The 18,933-nt window shown below is 41.0% G+C and overlaps 1 protein-coding gene across 3 annotated transcripts in view; it reads left to right on the forward strand.

Annotated features, from left to right (window-relative positions):
* NT5C2 (5'-nucleotidase, cytosolic II) overlaps positions 1 to 18,933 on the forward strand; it is a 75,381-nt gene that overhangs the window by 18,457 nt on the left and 37,991 nt on the right. Inside the window, exon 2 of one of the 3 annotated variants that reach the window (XM_029080836.2) lies at positions 1,233 to 1,363. In XM_029080836.2, coding sequence (XP_028936669.1) covers positions 1,263 to 1,363 — 101 coding nt within the window. In that variant the 5' untranslated portion in view covers positions 1,233 to 1,262. Of the gene's footprint in view, positions 1 to 1,232; positions 1,364 to 17,137; positions 17,280 to 18,518; positions 18,538 to 18,933 lie in introns of those variants that run through there. The other 2 variants (XM_029080838.2, XM_029080839.2) reach the window with 2 other exon arrangements.

Here is an 18,933-nt window from a genome sequence, read left to right on the forward strand (position 1 = left end):
TTTTTCATATTTAAGGCTATTTACAGATGATAACCTCAAAATAGAATTGTAACTAAAGAACAGAGCATCGCATTACAGGTACTTACAATTAAGAATCTCAGCTGCCCAACCAGTAAGATGTTTATCCTGGTTACTTACAAATGCATAGGATGCTTCAGCCCATCTCTCTTTATAGTCTGCGGTTTTTAACGTGTTGTATTTATAGACAAATTGGAAGCACATTGCATTTATCATTCACATGTCTACTCCTGGTTTGTCTTCCCAATGTGGAAGAGTTAAGCTGCCTTTAATGAGCTCCATGTATATTCTCCCATATTTTCAAGGGAATAAGATTTTAGGTTTATGGGATAGTTTGGGACAAAGCTGTCTCAAAGAAAAATGTGGTGGCGATTTTTTTGTGTGCGCGTGGGGTGTGTGTGTGTTAACACTTTACTCCTTGCAGTTCCACAGAGCTGAATTTATATGTTCAAAGTATGGAAACATTTAGCTCATAAACTAAGGGTTAATGCAGATTAAATAAAAATGTACAGAATTCTCAGTAGGTTGCCTTATCTTTTGATTTGAAATGAGTAATCATCTACATGTGGTTTTATACATTGTTACGGTATCTTAGTCTTAAAACCCTGAAACCTGGATTAACTTTAACCTCCAAAAGGGTTTTCAGGTTGTCTAGCAAATGATTACCTATAGGAAAGTGTTGCCACATTTCCTTACACAATTGCCACACATTTTTGCATAATTTTTCTAATATTAAAACAAGAGTGGGCTTATTTCACTGTATTATATAATTATTAAGTCTAACAATAAAGAGAGGAAAAGAAGGAAGATGAAATGGGGAAGGGGAAGGAAGAGAAAGGTAAGACGGCACCGAGAGTGTGTCTCTTACTTCTTCTGCACTCTTCCCACGGTGGCCACTCAGTGAATTATGGCATTCCCTATTCCCTTCTCTTCCTACCTCAGAGCGGACGGTAGTACTTCTCTTCCTATTCTTGCACCACTTTCTCAGCTTACAATGATGTGGCGCAAGAAATAATCTTTTATTTCCCCCTTGAAAATCGGGTGGGGAAACTATGCGGTGGAGTAAATATGACATTTCCTGCAAATGCATTTTCTATGGACAATTTTCAAACCAAAATGCCCAGACACCCATAATTAGATATCGTTGAACGGTTATACAGCCCTCTTGTCAGGATATTTTAAACTAACTATATCCTTCTCCTTGCCTTTTCCAGAATTTGAGGGTGCATTAGAAAAACCTAAGGATGACCACTTCTTGGAGTGATCGGTTACAGAATGCAGCCGATATGCCTGCTAATATGGACAGACATGCCCTGAAAAAGTATCGTCGGGAAGCCTATCACCGGTGAGTGTGTGGACAGGGATTGGGAAGTAAGGCTTCTGCTGCTTAAAAAAAAACACAAACTTCACCACCAAGATTGTTAAAATCTTACAGCCTTAAAGTCTCTCTGGCTGATGCCTCAGGTATCTTACCTAATGTGCCTAGTACTTTTTATGTTGCAGGGTATCTTTTCCATTCGCTAAAATCTGAAAGTTAAAATATCTCCCTCTCTCTTTGTAAACACTTAAACTAGAAATGATTTCCTTATTTCCAGTGAGTGGAGCTAAGAACAATTTAATAGCTTTCTTCTCCCTCATCATGGGAGAGCTGTGATTGGTGGTGGAAGCTGCATTTTGGAGTCTGCATTCCAAAGGGCTTTTCAGAATGTGAAGGCTTTGAGTTCTGCCATCAGCTTTCCCATCCCTTTGCTCCGGGCCCAGAGGTAGAAAGGTGGAAGGTGATCAGGGATAGCAACGAAGTGCATGGCCTCAAGGAAGCCTCCCACTGTTCTCCAGTCTAACTCTGATCTAGGCCTTTGTGTCAGCTGTAGTGGTCACAAAACCACACCAGTTTAGGGAGGGGTAGGTGATTAATTTTAAGTGGAGAAAAATGATCCTATTTCTGGAGAGTCCATCTGTGTAGCGAGTACATTTTGGTAAAACGTGGATTAAAAATGGATGTTAAAACCAGAAAAGTTACCATCGCTTATTAAGCGTTTTTAATTAAAATCTGCTGTAATTGAAGCAGTGTGGCTTAGTGGATAGAACACGGGCCTGGGAGTCAGAAGGACCTGGGTTCTAATCCCGGCTCCACCACATGTCTGCTGTGTGACCTTGGGCAAGTCACTTCTCTGTGCCTCAGTTATCTCCTCTACAAAATGGGGATGAGTGTGAGCCCCATGTGGGACAGGGACTGTGTCCAAACTGATTAACTTGTATCTACTCCAGTATTTAGGACAGTGAATGGCACATAGTAAGCATTTAACAGGTACCATAATAATAATATTTTAAAAAATAGGGGTGCTTTTGAAATTACTAATCATAACGAATGAGATATGGTTTAACAGATTCAATAGTCTTTCAATTACCTGGCTGAGGCAAACTAGAAAACAAAAAAGGAACAAATGGAAAAATTCCTCTTTCACTAAGGTAAGTTGTGTTTTTAAGTTTAGGCAGCTGTCGTGGCCTCTGTCTAGGTAGCCGCCCAACCCGAGAGGTTCTTGGCCTCTATAGCATGACTATTAGGGCAAAGGTGGCACATTTTTTGGTTTGGGCACATTGCCCAAGATGAGAGATTCTTAGTCGTCTTTGTCAACATCTGAAGCAGAGGCCAGAGCACTTGTTGTTTGAGGTGAAGTACGGTCTGCCACTCAGGATGTGCCTTCTCTGGGTGAGTCGCAGCACTTGAGAAGCCATGGGCATCCTAAGCCCTGCTCACCTCACAAACCCTGCTCGTCACTGTGACTTCTGAAGAGAAGTTCGGAGGCCTCTGTCTCGGGCAGCACCGCCTTCCCTCCCCCACCCCTCGCCATGCCTAGGGCACAGACAATCTTCAACTCGGATGATCTGCGGCCGGTGATTAGAGAATACACTGTATGAGGCCAGGTTGCAGTATGATGATTCCACTCCTTTCCTCTACTGAAAAAAGAAAGCAAAAAACTCTCAATCATAAGACATTAAAGTGAATGGTTCCTTCGAACCTTCCCCTCTCATCCGCCAGCTGCCCAGTGCAACCCCCTGGGACCCCACTCTATAACAGTAGATAAGAAATCTGCCGGGGAGCATTCAGAGGTAAAGATAATGGCAGCATTGTACCGAGGCATTTTAGCTCCTGTGACAGCTGTAATAATAATAATAATAATAATAATAATGTTATTTGTCAAGTGCTTGCTGTGTGCCAGGCTGGGGTAGATACAAGATAATCAGGTTGGACACAGTCCCTGTCGCACACAGGGCTCACAGTCTTAATCCTCATTTTACAGATGAGGTAACTGAGGCACAGAGAAGTTGAGACTTGGCCAAGGTCATACAGCAGACAAGTGGCAGAGCTGGGATTAGAACCCAGGACCTTCTGACTCCCAGGCCTATCATCTACCCACCAGACCATGTGGCTTCTATGTTGCCTACCCCTTCCTATCCAGCTCTCCCTATCCAACCCCCACCCAACTCCTCGTACTTCCTTGCTTTTGACTCGTATCTTTCAGACAGCAGGGGAAGGGAGGGGAGGGGAGAGTTTGTCTAGGGTGACACCACCCATGGCATAGTGCAGTGGTTCTGCTTAGTGATATTTTCCTTGGTGCCACACCCATCTTCCTTTTTCCTCTTCTCCACCCTCACCAGTCTACTCTTTTCTCCGACTTCCTTGTACCCACAGCTGCCACTGGATTAATGAAAGCCCTGACTATTTCCTTTTGCTTCTTTTAAGAATTTCTGCCCGAAAATGGGTGGTAGGTAGGTACCCTGCTGAAGTGAAGTAAATGGAGTTTCCCCAGGAAACGAAACTTCTCAGATGCCTTAATTTGGATTTTCAAAGAAATACTCTGATGAATTGAGAGAGGGTGCTCGGCAGGGGGTTGTTGGCTCATTCTTCATCGTTGATGGGAGAAATGTTGGTTCATTTCGCATCTGTCAGAGCATTTTAGCTATTAAGTGTTGGAATGGGAACCCGCAAAGAAAAAATCTGGTAAGCATCAAGTTTTCTAATTTTTTTTTTGCATTTTGGTGCCTTAATGGGCTCATGACTCAGGCAGGGTGGTGTTTCCCAAGAGGTGTAATTCAGGTTAGGCATCTTCAATTCTTTAAATAGTTAAGGCACGGGTTGGCGGAACACTAGGAAAACTCACAGGCTGTGACATGTAAAAACAAGACCAAATGAGCATTGAGGTAGATACTGTACATTCTATTACATGGGATAATAATTAGTTGGCTTTATGACCCAGGGGCTTGGTGAGGACTCATATGGATGAGCACCTTTTAGAGATGAACAAAGGGGGAGAAAATCCACTCTTAAATACCCAGAACTATTGCCACAAAATTCCAAAATAGTCATCCTCAACAATGGTATTTATTGAATGCATACTATGTGGCAGAGCACTTAAGCACATGGGAGAGTATCAATCAATCATACTGAGGAATTCCCGTGTGCAGAGCACTGTACTGAATGCTTGGGTGAGTACAATATAAGGCCACAGTGAGCTTAAAGTCTAGAGGGGAGACAGTCATTTTTTTTAATGGTATTTGTTAAGCACTTACTCTGTGCCAGGCACTGTGAGTGAGGCTAAAATCGAAAATATATACAGATGTATTTATGTAGTCATTTTATTTTAAAATGGCAGAAAATTTGGAGATCATCAATGACAGTGAGCTATGATTATTCCTAGAAATTAGCTGACAGCTAAAGGTATTACACATTTTATAAGCCCTACTGAAGGCTCACCTCCTCCAAGGGGCCTTCCCAGACTAAGCTCCCTTTTCCTCAGCTCCCCCTCTCTTCCACATCATCTCGGCTCGCTCCCTTTGCCCTTCGCCCCTCCCTGCCTCAAGGCAATTATGTATATATGAATACGCCTATAATTCTTTTACTTGTTTACTTATTTTGATGTCCGTCTCCCTACTTCTAGACTGTAAGTCCAGTGTGGGCAGGGATTGTCTGTCTTTATTTCTGAATTGTACTTTCCAAGCGCTCAGCACAGTGTGCTGCCTATAGTAAGCACTCAATAAATGCACTCGAATGAATGAATGAATGAATGAAGTGCTTTAGTCTTCACATATTTCAGTTAAATTTATTGAACACTTACTGTGTGCAGAGCACTATATTGAGTGAGTATTTGGGAGAGTATGAGGTAGACATGTTGGTAGACATGTTCCCTGCCCACAAGGAGTTTATGTTTAGTGGGTAAGGATTCAATTTTGCACCATTATAATAAAAACGTCATTTTACCCTGGATTAACTGGTGACGTGAAAGCTTGCTTAGACATTGCAAGGGTCTGCTTTGCCAAAAGGAGCAGTCAAAATTTTTTAAATTATTTTTTAAAAAATCGTTGTTGATATAATCACGTAAAGATTTTGCCCAACGGCTCTCCTGTATAATTTTTATTGTGTGACATGAGTCGCCAAATTAATACTTTGATTCCACCTTCAGGACTACAAGTGAACTAAATTTATAGAAACTAAATTGATAATTTACTGGAGTTTTATATTCAGAGTTCATGTTCATCAGGGTCTAATGACTGTGTGATGTGAGATAAACAGTCTATAGACTGTTGAGTGCTCTTCATAAGAGATGCCTAAAATGAACACATTAAATGAAATAAATCTCGCTTCTGACTGATGTCATCAGAAAGAAGATATTGCTTTTTCTCCCGGTTAGTTCCGGCCTTGTAATCTTTAAATGTGGAAATGAAATTGATGTGTCATTATTAAGAAATTGTCCTTTAGTGTGGCAAGTATGTCTCCGCCTCTTACCTGATGCCCGATGAGTTTTCTGGATTGGAATAATCACTAGGCCAAACCCACTTCAGGAATATGTTTTGTTAAATGGGCAGGAAGTAGACTGAACTCTTCAGGTGCTTGATTGTCAGCTCAGGAGGCAAATAGAACTCCTCTTTTAGAGTCCGCCTAGCTCCATTCTAGGTAGTAAACTGTGTTCAAACCAAATCAGAGATTGCAGTATAAGTGAAGCCCAAGAATGGAGAAAGATGCCTTTTCATCCACTGTCAACAGTGACTGTGCCCAGGAATCCGAAACCAGGTATTTAGTTTTCACTTCATAACTAATGGTGGTGGTTGACTGAAGTAGCCATGTCCCTGTATTTCTGCTAGTGTTAGGGGTTGGCGTTAACTTTGGCAGCTTTGCTAGCTGAAGTTTTATATGAGAACTCCATCTTTAGTACACAGGTTTTTACTTATTAAATTAAGGTTCCTTTTACTTGTTATAAGAGTTTTAATGACTAGAATTCAAAAGTGCCATTTAGATGCATCCAAAACATTCGGTTTTAGAACTCCAGTTCTAGGCCAAAGAGAGTTTAAGTCCTGGTGATCATAGAGTTGTGTGGGAAGCAGTTAGCACAACTGGAAATCCTGTGCAGCTTCTTTAGTCAGAAGTACAGTAAGCGTGTTCAAGGTCAAAAGCTGGAGCTTTGAATTGGAGAATGTGGGGATAAAGCAAGATATTTTGTATGTTTCCCGCAAAGTGCCCTTTGTTCGGCAGTGAGAAAGAATCCCAGGTAACCATGGTTCTTAAGTACAGTATGTATATTTAGCTCAAGTTCAAAGAAAAGAAAGGCAGATTAATGTGCACACCGGCCAAATTTTTTTTAAGAATGTGATTTAAAGTCTTCAGTTTTGTAATTATGGCTCTCATATTAGCATTAATTAGTGGATATTATTTTGGATGTACACATTAGCTGGGCAGTTTCTTTTTGCTTATCGTAATGAGAAGTTTTTAATAGACTGGCAATTGAGCATGTCTCCCATAAAAGCTTGTTGAGTTCAAAATCACAGAAGATGCAGATCTTAGTTAAGTATGCCAAGAAAATGAATGGCTGCTTAATAAATATTTTTAAGTTAAGTGTTGGAATAAGATTTGCCAAATTAACTTGGGTTAACAGGAGTCAGGAGGGGTCTCTGGTGTTAGGTGTTTTTCTTTATGTATTTGTATCGCTTATAAAAAGCCTTCCATAATTTTAGGCACCTAAAGTTGGGAATGCCAAACTCTGAACAAGAATCATTTTGTCGTCTTTCTTTCCCCTTCTAAAAAAAAGCCCTGTCAACACTCTGAAGTAATTTCACACTGTACCAACATTTTTGAGAATATCCTTTGCTGTAACATTGTTTCATAATGTTGCACATTGCCAAATTGTCTTCTACAAATTACCACAGATTTTTAGGCCGGCATCAACATCCCCCATACTCTTACCAAGGGGTGCCACACCGAACAGGTACCTCACAAGCCAGCTTCTGGCCACGACTTGGACGGCGCTGCTCCTTGCCCCGTCTTGCAGGAGTTTTGTGCTATTTCTCTTCTAACAAAGTAGCCCCTTCTAAGTCCGTGCTTGGCCCCTGCACCACTGAAGTCACTGGAAGGGTAACACCTGCAATAGCTCAGAGGAGGCAGGAGAATGGGGTGCGTTTCTCTAAAAGCAGCATGGAACCCCAGAGTGGACAGACAAGAGGCAGGGACAGGTGCAGCTATCAGCGTGATCTGGCATCCTGGACTTTTTTTCTTTTTGGCATTTAAGCACTTACTATGTGCCAGGTATTGTACTAAGCACTAGGGTAGATATAAGCTAATCAGGTTGGACCTAGCCCATGTCCCATATCGGTCTCACAGTCTTAATCCCTATTTTACAGATGAGGTAATTGAGATCCAGAGAAATTAAGTGACTTACCCAAGGTGAAACAGCATCCATGTGGCAGAGCCAGGATTAGAAATCAGGTCCTTATGACTCCCAGTCCTGTGCTCTATCTACTTGGCCACTCTGCTTCTCTTGGCAGTAAGATTAGTTGGTGGCTACCCCAACCTACCCGATTAAAATTAATGAACTATATGCATTAGAACATTCTTTAACTTTGGAAGCTGTCAATCAATGATATTGAGTGTGTATTTTGTGCAGAGCACTGTACTAAGCACTAAATCAGCACTTGCTTTGTGGTTTAAACTTGGGCTGGTCTTTAAAAAAAAAGCCCCAGCTGTCTTTTGTCAGGGGAATATCTGAAAACTTTGGCTGAAATACACTTTTTCACAGATGGACACTTTGTGTACAGTTTGGGGTGGAGTTGCACTCATCTGCCTTGTAGTCCGATGTTGGGAAATTTCTACTTTGATACCTATACTGTGAGAACTAAAATGGCTGAAGATTTTTTTCCCCCACAAACTAGTATTTAATAATTATCACACATGTAGGTCTAGAAGCAGAGGTGGATTATAAGGTCTGTGGTCCTTCGGTCTTTGACCCTCCTTTTTCTCCCCTTCCTTTTCTCCTCCCCCTATCCTTTCCACCTCCAGTAAAGGCTGAGTTCCGATCAGAGGAGATCACTGGCTCTCCAAACAAAAGAAGACATAAAAGGGGTCAGATCGTAGGTCTTGTTTAACTGGACTGTGTCTTGTTGAAGTCCTATTCGCTCATGAATCTGTAGCATGTTTCATCTGTAGCATGTTTCATCTCAACCCAGGGGGGTTTTCAAATCACGTGGGCTTTGCAGGCTGTCGAATCCAGGGTGGGACCTGACTGTAGGGCAGACCAACATTGCAAACGTTTCTACTCTACCTATGGCACTTTGGAGGGGACTCTGTCCTCTCCGGGCAAAATAAAATCCTTAATTTTTCATTCTCTCCAGGGGATGTCAGGAAGCAAAATCCAAAAACTTCATTTGAAAACTTCAAAATGAAGAAGGGAATCAAATGTTTGGTTTCAGGGAATGATTTCAAACCTGGCTTTTAGAGTCCAGTGTTCTCTCTTCCTTAAAGTGGTTTAAGTTCATCCATTCATTTGATAGTATTTATTGAGTGCTTACTGTGTGCAAAGCATTGTACTAAGCCCTTGGGAGAGTACAGGACAAATACAGACACATTCCCTGCCCACAATGAGCTCACAGTATAGAGAGGGAGAAGTGCCTCGCTCTCCCGTAAGACTACATATAAAGATGATCTCCTTCTAGGGAAATTTAAATGTAGTAGAAAAAAGGAGCAAAACTAATTTCGGTAACTTTTTGGGTCTTATGTCTTAATTGAAAATCTTTGGATCTGAACATGCTGGGGGATTAAGTTAAGTCTTGGGTGTTTATTTAAAAGAACAGGCAAACAAACAAAAAACCTTTGGTGTATCAACATTCTGACATGAATTCTCTGAAAATGTAATTTGTTAAATGCTAACCAGATGAGTGTAAGGAGTTAATGCACCTCTCCAAATGCTCAACCTTCCCTGAAGGAGCAGCATCCCTACAAGGATCTGGCCCTTTTATGTTTAATGAGAATTTAGTGACCTCCCCTTCAGTTCTAGCTCCTTGTTGTGAACAGTTTAGTCATAATCCAAGTAGTACATTCATTTCCATGGCAACACAGGTCGTGATGCCACAAGCACAGGCCCAGCATGGGAAGACATGGGAACTTGGTCTTCCACAGGAATACAGGGCAGGGCCATACAGTGAAAACATCTCTTTCCAGTCTGTTTCAGTATGAGACTGCTTCTTTAGGCCACGTTCCCATTCTCATTATGTGTAGAACCTGGTTTGAAGTCAGTGGGAGTCCTGCACATGCATGCGAGAAAGGGTATGAGATTGGGCCCCAAACAAAGTATGTAGCTAGAGGTTAGGCTTGCAGGCAAAGCTGATTCAAAACATATGGAATGGATTGACTCTATTTTCTTTTTAAAATTAATTTGTAAAAAAAAATCACATCAGATTTTTACAGAACGGTTTACATACTGATTTGGAAAAAAGCAGATTTTATTGGGAAGGTAAATATCTTGAGTCTCACATTTCCTGTTGCCTGCAGGACATCTCCATCCATATGGATGTCCTGCTGGTACCCCAAGCTGAATATGTCAACTGGAACCCCTCATTTTCTCTCCCCAGTCTTCTCTCCCATCTAACTTTTCCAATATGGTTGATAACAGTGCCTCCTCCCTCCTATTGAGGCCTGTCTCCTTGGATTATTATATTTGACTCATTACTCTTGTTCACCTTTTATATCCATACTGTTGCTAAATCCTGTTTGTTTTTCCCCTCCATAACATTTCCCAGATCTGCTTCTTCCTCCCCACCCAAACACTCACCACCATGGCCCAGAGACTTGTCATAGTCCAGCTTGACTATTGTCTTGGGCTCCTCACTGGCCTCTCTGCTCCAGTGTACACTTCACGCTGCTGTTTGGATGATCTTTCGAAAACATCACTCCACCCAGGTCTCTCTTCTTCTCACACACCTCCAATCATTACCCCTTCATCTCCAAATTAAAAGACCCTCTTGACCATTAACTTTAAAGCATTCCATCAGAAGCAGCGTGGCTTGGGAGTCCAAGGAGGATGAGGGTTCTAAGCCCAGCTCTGCCACGGGTCTGCTGTGTGACCTTGGGCAAGTCACTGAACTTCTCTGAACGTGTTACCTCATCTGTAAAATGGAGGATCAAGACTGTGATCTTCTTGTGGGACAGGGACTGTGTCTAACCTGACGATCTTGTGCCTACCCGAGTACTTAGTATGGTGATTGGCACATAGTGAGTGCTTAACAAATACCATGATGATGATGATTTCTCTTGCTATTTATTTGCTTCTCCTTCCATATCCCAGCTTGTACTCTCCTTCCCTTCCAGTTTCACCTCACTGTGCCTCATTCTCTTCTCTCCCACCTCTGACCCCTGGCCTCTGCCTCTCCTGTAAGTATTTTTATGTTTGTCCTCCACTGATTGTGAGCTTCTTGTGGGCAGGGAACTTGTCACTTCTTTATTCTGTTCTTTCCCAGAGTAGTGCACTACACCAAGAGGATGCTCAGTAAATGCTGCTATTACTCCTTCTTCCTTCAAGGCTGCCAGAACACTACTCTCCCCATTTTCAAAGACCTTCTGAAATCCCCTCCCACTCCAGGAGGTATTTCCCAATTAAATTTTCTTCTCCTCAGGTCACATCCTTTCCACTCTCAATAGCACTTTTTTACCCACAGCCTCTCACCACACTTAGAACAAATCAATCAGTCAGTTTTATTTACTGAGCACTTTCTGTATGGCGAGCTCTGTCCTTGGGGAAGTACAATACAACAACGTTGGTAGGCGTGATCCTTGTCCGCAGTGATATCCATTTACATACTCCTTTATCCCTTTTGTAAACTGTTTATGTCTATCTCCCACTATAGGTTGTTAATTCCATGTGGGCAGAAATTCTCATCTTCTTTCATTGAACTCCCTTAATACAGTGTTCTGAACTCAGCCTCTTAATAAATGTGATTGATTGAAATGCTTTTTAAAATATTTAAATGCTTCAATTTTCTAAAAGACTTAAAATTCAATTTTTAATGAACTCATAACTTTTAAAGATATTTAGCTTGATTTTATTTCAGAGCAATAACAGGAAGAGTTGTTTGGGTTTGTTTTTTTTTTTTTAATCTAGGGGGCCTAGGTTTTAGGAGATTTTTGGTTAAGTCCCGCCTTAGTTGTGTAATGTCTTTGTGTTGTGTTGGTCATAAGGCAAATGTTTATATTTTGGAAACTGCATAGTGTGTTTGGGATGTGGGGTGAAATCCACTTCAAATATATTTTAGCATATAGACATTTCTAATTTGGGGGAAATGAAGAGTTCTCCTTTCCTATAAAGCAGAATTTCTCAGCTAGTCTGCTACAACATTTGTAAGCCAGATGTTTTCCTCAAAAGCAATTCATGAATTCAGTAAAGAAAATAACACATCTTTCCTATAAACCAGAAACCAGATTCCTCCTATAACTTGACCTGCACGCAGTATATAATTCTTCCCTCCACCCACTGCCCTAATATCACTTACTTTTTTAGTTTTCTTGTTAAGGAAATATTTACCTAAATGCCTTCAATTACTGTTATGGTAAGTTAACAAATTGTTTTTTCCTAAAGCTAAAAAAATGCAGTGCAGGCTGTATCTGGGGCATTCTGCTCCTGCAACAGGCGCATTGTTGGATTACTGTCAGAGGGCCTGTTAGGGGATAATTTGCTTTTTCTGTGCGTTTGCCAGTAAGGATTCCTGACTCATATAGGAACCTGCAGTTTAGTTTGTCTTCCTCAAACAGGGACGTCTGTCTTGGGTTTGGACATCAGTCTCCTCCTCTTCCACCTCTCTCCTATTGCTTCTGCAGCATTTTTATAGACATTTGAAGCTCATGATATTGGGAGCCCAGATAGTGCCTTGTTCGGGGGCAGGGGGGTGAGAGAGATTAGGCCCAGTGCCAAAGTTTGTGGGACTCCCAGGGCCTGAGTTTTGTGGGCTGTAACAAATGAGCTACAGTTCTCAAGGGGATCCGAGCAGTTTGTGGATCCAAGGCTCTGATCCAGGGGAAGTAAATCTTGGATGATGTCTAAAGAAGGGTAAGCAAGTTTGTTTTTATTTTCCCCTTTTCTTTCTAATGAAGCCAAGAGGTACCCTAATTATCCAAATGGACTAACAGGATGTGAGAGGTACTTTACTCACTCCTGTATTCAGGCACATGATGGTTGAAGGAAACTCAGGTTGTTACTGTCTTGTACCTTCCTTGGAAAATATTACCCCTGCCATTTTGAAAGAAAACATTGAAGAAGGAGAGGCAGGAGTTGAGAGACCCACCCACTGCACAATTTTGGTTGGGTTTTAAAGCAAGGGCTTAAGTTTTGAAGTAGGCATGGTAAAACCTTTTTTTGGATTTAACAGTTGCAATATCACTTGGAAAATTTGCTCCTGAGTGAAAAAGTGGGAGTGGTTGACTCTGTGTACAGTTTTTGATTCCTTCTGGAAACTTCAAACTAGGTGTGTGTAGGGGAGGCTGGAATTCCAGTTCCGTTTGTAGAGGAATAGAAAGTATTTCTGGTGGTCTTAACACTTTTTTGGGGGGTTATGCTTCTAACTGTTGTTGAGCATTCACTATTTCTGCTCTGCAAAGATACAAATTAAAAATAGCATGGGTATATCTCTGTTTCTTGTTGGTTATACATCATTTTCTGCTGTTAGATTCACCCAGACCTGGTAAGCTAGGTTGTACCTTTCAGTTAATTTGTCTGGGCACATGGTCGTCTATTCCTTTTTTTATTCCTTAAAGTAAAAATGTAAAAGATTTAGAGGCGGCTCTATGATTTTTTAAAAAAAAAATTAGTCCTGAATCTCTATAAGAGGCTTCAGAATGGTTCAATATTATGCTTTTAATTCTATTAGTTTTAATAATTAATAGATCATGATCAGTGTTTGTTCTCTGAAATTCTAAACCTGGGCAAATTTGTTAATGAATACATTAACAAATAATATTGTTAAATTTGATTGGGGATGCAAGAGAATGCTCCTGTTTAATGTTATGAATATTTTATATTATTTTTACATCTCCCCTAACAAACCTAGAAGTGATTTTTGAAAGGTTTTTTGAATGCCTGATCATATTGGTTTATGATTTCTGTCTGTGGGTGGGCTTTTGCATTTAATTAACAGACCTAATTTTAAAATCTGTTTATTGAAGGTGATGGCTTACCCAGTTCACTTAGTGGGTCCAAGTTAAGTTGTTATATATGCTTAAGGATAATTATTTGTCCTACAATGCAAATACTAGGAAGAAAAATATTTGTGGGGTAGAGACAAAGTCAGTTTTGGGGAGGAGGTTGGAGAGGAGGAGGGAGAATCTTTTTTGCCCACTTAGGGAGGGAAGGAGGTAACCCCAAAACTGCAGGATTAATTGAAAGAGATGCTTACATATTGTGTGTGATTCCATGGATGAAGGGGTAATTTTTTGTTTCAGGATTTTGAACAATAGCTTCACAAATAGAAGTGATAGTTTCTGGTTTGGGGATCCAAAGTTAGACTTGGAATGATTTATAGTTGGGTTTGGACTTTGGGATTTTGCTTCATTTAAAACCTGATTTCTAAGGCCCCAAATCACTTAGAAAATTAAGACCACCCTAGAAAAAAATTCATTAAAATTTTACATTCATTTTGGCCATGCACATCTTAAGAAAAGCTGAAGTTGATATCTGAACCATCACAATCCTAACCCAATTGACCTAAGTAAATTTCCCATATTTGTTTGCTAAGCACCAACAACTGCACTGTTAATAGAATCAACGTTACTTTGAGAAAATATATCTTGAAGTGTGGTATCTTTTAAAAAGGCAACAAAAATTTTTTTAGGGGAATTCTTTCCTCATCCTCCAGTAAAATGTCTGGAGTTTCCTTGGCTCACTGACTCCCACTGGATTCTGTGGTCAGTTCTTGCTTGTTGTGAGTGCTTGAGGTCCCTTCCTATTTTGTACAAATGGATACTCTCTTGCTGCATCACGAATTGCATATAGACAACTGCGACATTTGGTCAGCTCTTGGTCTCCGTTCCTTTCTTTTGCCATCAGTTAATAACTTTCGCATTTAGAGGTAAGAGAACTGTTGGCTTGGCTTCTGCCCATTTTCCACATATATGATCTATTGAGAAGCTGCATGGCCTAGTGGAAAGAGCCTGGGCCTGGGAGTCAGAGGATCTGGGTTCTAATGCTGGCTCTGCCACTTGGGCTCTATGTGGCCTTGGGCAAGTCATTTCACTTCTCTCTGTTTCCTCATCTGTAAAATGGGGATTAGGACTGTGAGCCCCATGTGGGACAGGGACTGTGTTCAATTCATTTATCTTATCTCTGCTGCTTAGTAATAATAATAATGTTGGTATTTGTTAAGCACTTACTATGTGCAGAGCACTGCTCTAAGCACTGGGGTAGATACAGGGTAATCAGGTTGTCCCACATGAGGCTCCCAGTCTTCATCCCCATTTTACAGATGAGGTAACGGAGGCACAGAGAAGTTAAGTGACTTGCCCACAGTCACACAGCTGAGAAGTGGCAGAGCCACAATGCCTGGCACATAGTAAGCACTTAACAAATACCACAGTTATCATTAAAGCTTTAGGAAGCTATCACTACTTGAAATCTTAAAAGTATATTTTTTAACTCAGCAAAAATGAGATTCCCCTCTAGCTACCTCCCCTCTGACTGTTGTCTCTAATCTATTAAGATAAAATTTGGCTTTGATCAGCATCCAAACAGGAGGTCTTTTGGAAAAGTCAGAAGCTTTAGGAAGCTGAAATCAGCTGTTTAGAGGTCAATGCTCTTTGTCAGGGATTAGTCTCCTAGAGTTGTTTGGTGGTGGTATTTTACTAGAGATGCTGTCTTTAAGATAACACGTAAAATGCATTTCATGACTATTTCCCTTTGGTGGCATTATTTTATTCCAGGTAATCTTTTTCAGACAGCAGAAAATAGGTTTCATGTATACATTTGCCTTATTGTTCCCATTGATACCTTTCTGCACTAGCTCGTTATCCTGGTCAAAGTCATACTTGGGTAGTTATGTTCATTCATTAAGTCGTATTTATTGAGCAGTTACAGTGTGCAGAGCACTATACTAAGTGATTGGAAGAGTACAATACAGTAATAGACATATTCCTTGCCCACAACTAGCTTGCAGTCTGGGAGTGGGCAACAGACATTAATATAAATAAATAAATTACAGATATGTACATAAGTGCTGTGAGGCTGGGTAGGGGGATGAACGAAGGGAGCAAGTCAGGGTGACCCAGAAGGGAATGGGAGAAGAGGAAAGGAGTAGGGAAGGCCTCTTGGAGGAGATGTGCCCTCAATAAGACTTTGAAAGGGCTGGGGAGAGTAATGTTCTGATGGCCTAATCTTAAGTGTACAGTGAAATCATGAGGAATGTGCTGCATTTTAGAAATTGACCGCACAAACCTCACCTCCCAACCCCTGCTCATAAAAGGGAGGCAAGAGCTTAGACAGGGAGAAATGGAGCAGATCAAACATTAAGGAAATATGTGCTTGTATGTAGGATAATTTGTAAGACTTGAATGTTTGAAGTAAGAAACAGAAGTACTGGGTTTGGTTCCTCTTTCACCTCCAACCCTTGACCATTCAAATCACCTAATGTCCTCTCCCATTCCTCATTTTATCTCTCTGAAAAGTAGGGATAATGATAATATTTGTGACTTAAAATGAGTCCATGAAACTCCTTCAAATGTGCCTTGAATTTCTTGGTGGTGGTGAGGGGGAGGTTCTACACAAATGAATAGTATTGTTAGTAATATTAAACATATTTTCCCTTTCACTTTCCTCTTATTATTTTCTTCTCTCTCAAATAAACAGGATACAGACAAATAGCTGGAGTTCAGAATTTTTTGATGACCCAAGCAGTCATTTTGAGTAAAACAAAAATTGGAAACATGTCATGCTGTTAACATGTTAATGTGCTGTGATTTTTCATACAATATGGAGTTTGCTCAGGTAGCTTAGTATGGCTGCTGTATATCTCCTGGGTTTTATTCCCTTGAAGGAATTTTTAAAGCAAATGTATAACATCTGTTGACTGGAATGAATAAAATTTAGGATAGATGTTCAACTTTGGTCTACTGAAAAAATCATTTTGAAAGCTTGGTCCTAAATCCTTTCATTGTCCATTCCGGCAGATAGTGTATTTTTCTGCAAATAATGTAGCACTCTCAATAATTAGAAGTTTATTGCTTGCATCTGACATATTTGTTCTCTCAATGTCTTAACAGTACTTCCTAGCAAAGGAGCAGACCCATAACATTCCTTTAGACTGAGAGCTCTCGGGGATTTTTCTGGGAAAATTCTGACGTGGGAGCCAAAAAAAAACCTTCAAAATGTTTTCAAATCATTTGCTCTCCTCTGCCCTCCATTTTAAATTCACATTGCCATCCCTCCCCGTTACCTAGTAACCTGACATGAAGGTTGAAACTCCTGGCTTGTCATTTGAAAAGTTGGGTCATTCTGTTTATTCCTGTACTATCCTCTAAATTCTCCCTTGCCCAAATCCTTCAGCTGCTACAGTGAAGTCTTTTTTTTTTTTCTTTTAACTTTCAGTCTTATTTGTTATTGCATCTTTCATTGGGCTGATTGCCAGGAAACTATGACTCCTGGGACAGAGGGGGAGGGGTTAGGAGTAAAGTGCACCATTGCCAAAGAAATTCTATTCCAAATGGATTTGTGTGGAGCACAGTGATATCCAGTGACAAGTTAAATTAGCCACCGAGGTGTTTTCTCTAATGCTGCCCTGCCCCAGAAGATAGGCGCAATCGAGCGGCCTGGTTTAGACCGAATAGTTCTCTGAAGTTCGATCAAAACCCAGGGAAGCTGTCTAACTTCTGGGTGCAATATTTTGTAAGGAACTTTGAAATGTGACTTTAAAACTTGGGTCAGATAACTTCAGTCTTTGCAAGAGGACGACTAGTAACAGATGAGGTAATGCTTTTGGAATTATGAGTTTGATCTCGGCACTCTTAAACATTTGCTCCTTAAATTTCATATGTAATGAATTGCATGCTAATGTTCCTTACAGGAAAGAATTTCTTCTCTCCTACTTTATAAATAGGCTATGTGGATGGTCCCATTCTTTTTGTAGTTGATGCTTACATTACTTTGGGCACCAGTTTGTTCTCCAACCTGCAGTGCCTCGTACTGGAATATGACTTTCAGGAGAGCTGCTGTACCATCTTCTTCTTGGGGTCGGTGTCTACGTATGTGGTGCATTACTGCATTCAAGCATTTGTAGCACCTCTGCGAGTCTAAAGGTTTCACGGGGACTTCTTTGTAAGTACTCGGTATCCCTTGAATTCCTGAATCTGATCTCTGACATAGAACTAGGAGTTTTTGACTAAGATCATTTGGATTTTCAAGTTCACCTCCATGAATTACAGAGGGTAGTCTGTTCCTTTCGGCAGAATAGCGACGGCTTAAATTCAAGTTACCCGCTCATCCAAAAAGCAAACATCAGAGTATGTGCCAGCAAGAGGCTAAATTGGAACAACTTAGTAAATGTGTATCCATCAGCAGGAAAGTAGCTTGTTGACCACTGGGGCCAAGGGTCTTTTAGATTCCTCATGTGGGTGTGGTTGGTGGTCCTTTTGTTTCAAATGCAGCATGAAGGGTGAGCTGACATCTGCTGTAATGAAATGGTCATTTCTGCAGCACCTACTGTCTTGGGGTGTTTCCTGGTAAAGCAGAGACATTAGTTCAAATCAAGGTGTAAGTTGCCTTGAATTTGGTTAGTGTAGTTTGACTCCCTTGCTCTTACATCTGCAGGTTTTGGATGCCTTAACTGGGTTGTGCTTGTTGTGTGTATGAGATATGTGTGTTTTCGATAGGTGTTTTCCTGTGGCAAAGTCTTTAGGGACACAGTCTTTGGGTCACACTCCTAATTACAAGGGGCTGATTGGGAAAGCATAGGTGTGTATTTCCCTCTTTCTCTCTCTCTCTCTCTCTCTCTCTCTCTCTTCCAGCGCTTAGAACAGTGCTTGGCATATAGTAAGCACTTAACAAATACCATCATTACTATTATTTCTCTCTTTTTTTTATTTCTTAGAAATGGGAGCAAAAGTAGCACTCTCCTCTTTACATTTAACAGCCGCCCCTGTGGGGAATGAGGGGTCATCATGAATAAGAAGCTGTCCTGACTGGGCAGGCCTGATTGCAGGGGCCGCTACCTCTCCTCCTGCCACCGGTGAGATCCGGATACATCTTCTACCTTCTATGGGATGGAGTGGCCTCAGGACCACAAAGAGGAAAACACATGTGGAGAAGGAGGGGGTGGAGGAATCAGTCACGGTGGAGGAACCAGAAGGTTGAAACCCTTGGAACAATCACTCTTAAAGCTTTGTGGCTTAATCTTACTTAGAACAAAGATGGCACCAGCGACAGGCTTGCTGGTTTGGTCTCAACTAGCTTTCCTTTGCCCTCAGTTTTTAGGTAAGGTAGTGCCACTTTTGGCTGTGTGCTGGGGTAGGGACTTGTCTTCTGTTTCTAGGAGATTCTGGATTTCCTTGCTGGGATGCAACTGTATCTTCAAACTTAAATGGCCCAGGCCAGACCACAAACGGTCCCAACCAGGTCTGAGTCA

Source organism: Ornithorhynchus anatinus, chromosome 16 (genome assembly GCF_004115215.2).
Source record: "Ornithorhynchus anatinus isolate Pmale09 chromosome 16, mOrnAna1.pri.v4, whole genome shotgun sequence".
Taxonomy (NCBI): Eukaryota; Metazoa; Chordata; class Mammalia; order Monotremata; family Ornithorhynchidae; genus Ornithorhynchus; species Ornithorhynchus anatinus.